General features: G+C 35.4%; 1 protein-coding gene across 1 annotated transcript; it reads right to left on the minus strand.

The window, feature by feature from the left end:
• Positions 1-3,240: 3,240 nt before the first annotated feature.
• On the minus strand, positions 3,241-3,813 carry LOC124964632 (interferon alpha-13-like). The gene has a single exon (XM_047525164.1). The coding sequence runs from the start codon at positions 3,811-3,813 to the stop codon at positions 3,241-3,243; it is 573 nt and encodes a 190-aa protein (XP_047381120.1).
• Between the last annotated feature and the right edge of the window lie 3,851 nt (positions 3,814-7,664).

Below are 7,664 nucleotides of genomic sequence, written 5' to 3' on the forward strand. Positions count from 1 at the left end.
ACTGTTGTAAACCATTGTGACATGAGGTGAGTTGAATAATTTAATAAAAAGCCAGTATTTCCAGGAATCTTTATGTGAGCACTAATAATGAGAAATTTTGAGGAAGAACTGAATAAGAACTGAAGAAATAGTTACCTATTTCTTTTTAACAAATTGAAAAGAACCAAGCTCTCACTGGTGTTCAAAGTAGTATTAAGTAAAACAACATTAAATTATTATTTAAAGTAGCTATGTTCTTATTCAAAGTAAACATATTGAGCATATTAATATGATTTCCAATACATTAATTGAATACAATTTTTCTGGAGAAAAACTTTAAAAAAGGGGAAAATCGTATAGAAAAATTAACTACTTACGGTCTTTCCAGATCTCATAATTTTTCTTTTTCCACTGTTTCCTCCTTTTATTTATACTCCTTATGTCCCTGGGGTGATGACATGTCAGTTGAACTTCTTGGTTCATCCTTCTGCTCACAGAGGAGATATGGGGCAGTGAGACCCAGCAAATTATGCTAATAAAATTAGCCTAATTTTTTTTTTATGAACTGGTTTTGGAGTCTTTTGAGATTTATGCATTTTTAAATGTTTTTTATTTATTCTAACTTCTTGAACATGACAGTAGAATGTATTTATACATTTTGATAAATCATACATAAGTGGAGTGTAATTTCTCATTTTTCTGATTGTACATATTGTAGGATCACATCAGTCATGCAGTCATATATGTATGTGATGCAATAATGTCTGTTTCACTTTACTATCCTTCCTACCCGCCATACCCCTTCCCCTCCCTTCACTGCTTCTACCTAATCTAAAGTAACTCAATTCTTCTCTCGTTGCCCCCGCCCCTTATTGTGAATTAGCATTCTCATATCAGAGAAAACATTTGTCCTTTGGTTTTTTGGGTTTGGCTTATTTGGCTTATCATGATATTCTCCAACTCCATCCATTTACCAGCAAATGCCATAATTTCATTCTTCTTTAAAACTGAGTAATAGTCCATTGTATATATAATGTATATATATGTATATATGTATAAAATATATATATATATATGTATAAAATGTATATCCATTTCTCTGTTGTAAGAAACCTAGGTTGGTTCCATAGTTTAGCTATTGTGAGTTGAACTGCTATAAACATTGATGTGATTGCATCACTGTAGTATGCTGATTTTAAGTCCTTTGTTTTATTTAATATCTTTCTGAGCAAGGATTATCTTGCTGCTCCTGAATTGCTTTCTTTTTCTTCTTCAAGTTAGAAGCAAAACAGCCAAGAGAAAATGAAGACAAAAAGGGCCTGAACCATTATTCTCAATAATTTTTGATGAATTAATTTTCTTTATCTGGTCAACATTTCTAGAAAACTGTCATTGCATTTGAAAACAATGGCGCAAAAAGAAAAGATGTAAGTCTGAATGAGTTGAAGGTTAAATTGACTCACAGCTCTGGTGATATAACACATGGGAGACCCTCTCTCCTCTTATTCAGTTCCCACATACTCCATTGTCATTTCCAACTCATTAATTCTAGGATCCGCTTCTCATGCTCACTAGTTCCATCGGTTTTCCCACTACAGTGATGGTTTCAATCCACAGATGAACTGACTGGCATTTAACATGATACCAACCAAACTGAGAATTAATGATCACTGTAATTAAATATGCTATGATTTTAAATTAATACAATATTAAATATATTTAATATGATTTGACAATATCTTAAGTCCATGAAATCTATCTGAACAAAATATGTTTCAAAAAGTGAAAACCATGCCCAGAACAAAATAATCTTTTTCAGATCACACCCTACTTACTTTTACCCTCTGCCTCGGAAAATAACCTCTCATTAGTATTTTCTCACTAACTTTTTTTCATTTATTCATCTTTTACCTACTCCAATATGGTTTCGGTTGATTAATTCTACCCAATCTGCTTTCATTGGGATCACCACAGCCTCATAATGAGAAATTCAATCCACATCTTCAGTTCATTCATCAATACCTTCTTCTAAGCAAATTAATTTTCTTATACACTTTATCTCTGCTATTCTCTCTTGTTATCCTTCTAACACCAGAATCTTCAATCTCTGTCGCTTTCTTGGATCTTCTCTCCCCTCCCTTTAATGAAAATTGAAAAATTCTCCAGATCACGTTTAAGTCTTTTTCTCCCTCTCCACTCTCTCCCCCAAGACCATCTCCTTCCCTGGATTTTCAGTTGCCAGTCATGACATTTAGATTTGCCATCAGCATTTGCACTTTGATGTCTATCAGTCAACTTAGAAAAGATTTCTCTGCTTTCACTTTTTTGGCCAAACATACTGTATGTACATTCCACTGAGAATTTCATTGTTTTTTCATATTTCTTATTGTAGCATTTAACACAATGGATGTTAAGTATGATCATCTGGTTTAGGTTTCTTTCCCTATAAAAATCAGATACAGGGTTGGGGTTGTGATTCAGGAATAGAGTGCTTGCCTAGCACATGTGAGGCACTGAGTTTGTTCCTCAGCACCACATAAAAATAAAAGTGTTGTGTCCATCTACAACTAAAACAAAACAAAACAAAATAGCATAGATGAGAGTAGGAACTGTATGTCGAATTCACCTTAATACCCTGAGAACAGCTCACAACCTGATTAGATGATGTGAATTTTCAGGTATAGCATAATGTAACATTAGTGGTAAATCAATTATACCTTTCATTTAAAATTCTTTCTTAGTTGTAGATGGACACAATACATTTAATGAATTGATTAATTAAAATGTGGTGCTGAGGCTCAAACCCAGTACCTCGCACATGCTAGGCAAGCGCTCTATCACTGATCTACACCTCCAGCTCCCATTAACTTTTTAATCAAGGTGCAAAATGAGGTTTGATGAGTTCTATCAAGAATAAACATATAGACAGACTTTTGATAATAAAAATTTAATGAAAGAAGCAAAATAAAAAATGACTAAATATGTATATGTTTTATCAGACATAATTTAAAAACACATCTGAGATTATATAAATAAATATTAAGATTTTATACATAGTACAAAATTAAATAATTAAAAATACATAAATAAATTCATCATCAGGGTCATGGGTAAGGAATGTGATATTCTATAATAGTCCTGAAAATAACTAAAAAAATTCATTAAGTTAATGTCTTGATAATCGCAGGAATGAGAGGCAGAATTGAAGGTGTGTGGTAAGGTGTATCCTCAGTGAGAAGCATTTCCCTGTTGGACCAGGTCTCATTCCTTGCTCCTTAGTCTTTCATACAAGTTTGCTGATGAAGAGAAGGATCTCACGATTTCTGCTCTGACCACCTCCCAGGCACAAGGGAGGTGTTTCCTCCCCTTCAGGTAGACAGTGAGCCTGTGGAAGTACTTCCTCAGAGCCCTCAGGGGAGCCTCTTCCACCCCCACCTGCTGGGTCACACAGACTTTCAGGTCATCCAGCTGCTGATAGAGGCCAGAGAGGAATGTGTCCAGGAGGGTCTTGTCCCAAGCAGCAAAGGACTCCTGGGTGGTGAAGAGGTTGAGGACCTGTTGGGTCATCTCGTGGAGGACAGAGACAGCTTGAGCCTTCTGTACCTGCTCACCATCCAACTGCTCCTGGGGGAAGGCAAAGTCCTTTCTGTAGTTCAGGCAGGACAAGGTGGGAACTCTCCTCATTTTCTCCAGGAGTATCAGGGCCCCCTTCTCATTTCTCTCAGGAGTTTCAAGACCCAGGTTATGGATCTGAGGCAGATCACAGCCCAGAGTACAGGTGGGCTTGTAGCTGAGCACCACCAGGGCCAGCAGGAAAGCCAAGGGCAAGGCCATTGGAGATCTTGCAGATGCTGCTGGGCTGCCTGAGATGGATGATCTTGAACCTTTGTCTCTAGGTTCTCTGAAGCCCTTGATTTGTTCCTATGTCTTAAATAGGAACCAACATACTTTCAAGTTTCTGAATGTCACCGCTGGTACTTTCTACTTGTGTTTTTGCTTTCCTTTATGCATTCACTAAATTTTCTTAGACTAGGGTTTCCCAACCATTTTGTTCATTATTGATTCCCCCTCCCCTGCCCTGAGACCCCTTTTTAGAATCATTTTCCCAATTGAAACTCCTATTAACTTTTTTTTTTTTTTGTACTGGGTATTGAACCCAGAAGTTCTTAACCACTGGGCCACATCCCCTGCCCTTTCTATTTTTATGTTGAGACATGGTCTCACTCAGTTGCTTAGGGCCTTGCTTAGTTGGCCTTCTTCTTTTTCAGCCACTGGAGTCACTGGGATAGTAGGTGTGCACCACCACTCCCATTCTATTAAATTTTAATAAAATATATACCATGTATGTATTTATATACTCAATGTATATCTCTACTTTGTAAGCAAAACTGTTCAATTTAAACTTTGTATTCAACACAAATTTTAAAATGTCTAAATAAAAAAATTAAGTCAAAATTAATCTGAAAAGATTTTGGTATTGAACTTTTTTTTCTGTTTACTTGCTGGCTTTAATATAACTAACTTACTTACAGAAATCATAATGTATCAAATTCATGTGCAAAAAACATTGAAATACTTAAATCGTTTAAATGCTACAAAATATGGAAAATTATTTTCTTGACATTTATTTTTTGTGTACTTCACTTTACCTCCATTGAGAAAATTTTTGACTACATTCTTTTCTTGATATTTTTCAAAGAATTTATAATTACTTGTCTTCAGTGCAGGATATAATAATTGATTTATGTTAATATAATTAAAAAATGAGACACAAAAACTTTGTATTTAATTTTAAAAGCCCATAACACACTCATAAGAACTGTTTTGAACATAAGAAACATCCACATGGAAGGTAATGACAGACTATCCCTACATGGAAGCCACCTTTCAGGATGTAACTTGGAGATCCAGCCACTCAGGAAAGTCCTCCAATCCCAGTCATCTCTTTGCCACAGGTTAGGGGCACTGATCTTGCATTTACTTTTCCTATTTCCGTGAACTCAGTGTCCATGCTTTCCATGTCATATAAAGAAAAACTTGTGACTTATTTTTCCTAGTGCTGGATATCAAATCCAGGGCCCTTCTGAGGTTAGGCATGCACTCCAACAGGGAGCTACATCCCCAGCCTAGAAAATCCAATGAGAAAGATAATAAGATATAAGTTTTGTCAGGATAATTTGTGAAATCTCAATATTTTTCTCTGGATAATGGATAAGTGTTAGATGTATCAAGTTCTCCCCTAATGAAGAAGAAAACTCAAGGATCAGTATTCTTCCTATCACTTTTCTGACAAGAAGCAAAGAACTGCTTTTTCCCCCTCAAGCTAGTAGAGTTAAATAACATAAATCATGTTAATAAAAGAATGAAATATCTAAGTTGTGTAAAGTTTTTATGAGCACTGAGACACTGCCCCTAGAATTTCCAAAAGGATCCTTACCTTAATAATAGCAATACCCATGCTTTCCATACATACTTAACATGTACCATTGTTCAGCCTTGAGTCACCAGAGACACCAGTGACCAAAGCAGATAGTGAGAGCTTCTTCTGTTGCTCCCATTTACAAAAGAAAATGTATATCACATCTATACATACAATAGAGTTAATAGAGTTTATGCAAACATACAGAATAATGAAATTATGGCATTTTCCAGTAAATGCATGAAACTGGAAAACATGATGATAAGTGAAATAAACCAAAAGTTAAAGGCTGAATGTTTTATCTCATATGCAGAACCTAGATAAAAAAAAAATCCACAAACCAACAACCAAGGGCTGGGGTGTAGCTTAGTGGTATGCCTAGCATGTGTGATGCACTGGATTCAATTCTCAGCACACATATAAATAAAAAAGGTTCATTGACAACTAATAACTAAATAACTAAATGAATAACCAAGAAAAACAAAGAAAAAATGAGGTGGGGAATCCAAAGAGAGATGAGGAGGTGAGTGGTATAGAGAAAGGGAATAAGGAAAAAGAAAGAGAGGCAGGAAAAGAGAAGAACTGAAGAAAGAATCTGACCAGACTTTCCTATCTACATATATGAATGTAGTACAGTGAATTTCACCTTTATGTATATTCATATTACAATAATTAAAACTAACCATAAATTTAAAAAAAGAGAGTTCAGTAGTGTAGAGGAAAGGATATGGTGGGGGAGAAGGAAGAGACAGGGGAACTATCAGGGACTGAATTGGTGCAAATTACATTCCATACTTGTATAATTATGTCAAGATGGACAGAAATATTATGTACATCAATAATAAACTAATTTTATGAGGTGTAAAACCTTAAAGGCTTTGGAATGAGTAAGAATGAAAAAACTTGTTAATTTTATTTAGCACCATTTGCTGGGTCTTACTGCCCCACATTTTCTCTGTGAGAGGGAGAAGGAAGAACCAAGACGCTCAACTGAAATGTCACCATTCCAGGTAGAGGAGGGGTGTCGATAAGACAGAAGTTAGTGATGCTGAAGTGGGAAAAGAAAAAGCAATAGAACTGGAAAGATTATGGATCATTTTCTTGGGTGCATAGTTGCCCATTGTCTCCAATGTATTTTTGGATAGATTTTATGTAATTGATGCAGTGAAAATCATATTAATATGCTTAATACAGTTTTAAAGTTTATAGATGAAGTGTTCCCCCAAACACATAGTTTTCAAGACTTGGTTCCCAGTGAAGAGGAGCTCTTGGGATTATGAGGACTTTTACCTCATCAATTGATTAACCAACTAATATCTGAATGGGCTATGGGGGAGGGGCGAAAACTGTAGGAGGCAAGGGCTAGCTGGAGGAAGTGGGTCTCTAGGGGCCTGCCCTGGAGGGGTTTGTCTTGGACCTGAATGCTTCCTAGTTCTTTCTCTTCTCCGAAGCTGCAATGAGCTGAGCAGCTTGGCCCTGCCGCCATGATGTTCTGTCTTACCTCAGGCCCAGAGCGTTGGAGTTAGTTAACTAAGGAACAAAGCCTCGTGAGGCAAAATACTTTTCTTCCTATAAGTTGTTTATGTCAGGTGTTTTTGTCCACAGTGACAAAAGCTGACTAACACATGTTTATTTTAAATTGTGACATTTCCATCAAAATATTTATTACTACTGATGAGATGATGACTCCTAAACTTGTTGGTTTTATTGGTTTATCTAACTTATGTAATTGTTACTACACCTATGTTAAAACACATTTCATTTTCTGATATTGTTGAATTTGATAAGAATTCTTTTTACTACTGTTTATAATTTTCCTAGTTTTATACATATTACAATCTCTTGTGGATACTCATAAACAAATTGCCATGGACATGAAGACTGATACATTTCCATTATTAACTGAAAGTAGAAAAATGCATCAGTGAATCTATTACTTAAAACCAAAAAAAAAAAAAAATTGGTCAAAATCAGTTGACAATACAATGTGAATCATGAAAATGTAAAGTGCAAATGGGGTGTGTATAATTCCAAAGAAAAATTGAACAATTATAACAGGAATAAAAAATAATTTACAATATCAGTTGTCAAACAGAAAATACAATTTTGCATTGAAATTCCATTCTGCTAGAGTATGTGTGGTGTAGCACAACTCACTTAACCTCTTTACCCAGTTTTCTTATAAATAAAATGGGTTCCAAATGGGTTCTAAACAAATACTTGCATCTCAAAGACCTTAGCACAATATCTTCCATAGACTGAGGAT

Source organism: Sciurus carolinensis, chromosome 14 (genome assembly GCF_902686445.1).
Source record: "Sciurus carolinensis chromosome 14, mSciCar1.2, whole genome shotgun sequence".
NCBI classification, from domain to species: Eukaryota; Metazoa; Chordata; class Mammalia; order Rodentia; family Sciuridae; genus Sciurus; species Sciurus carolinensis.

Coding starts and splice junctions, on each gene's coding strand:
- LOC124964632 (XM_047525164.1), bottom strand. CDS start 3,813: ATGGCCTTGCCCTTGGCTTTCCTGCTGGCCCTGGTGGTGCTCAGCTAC.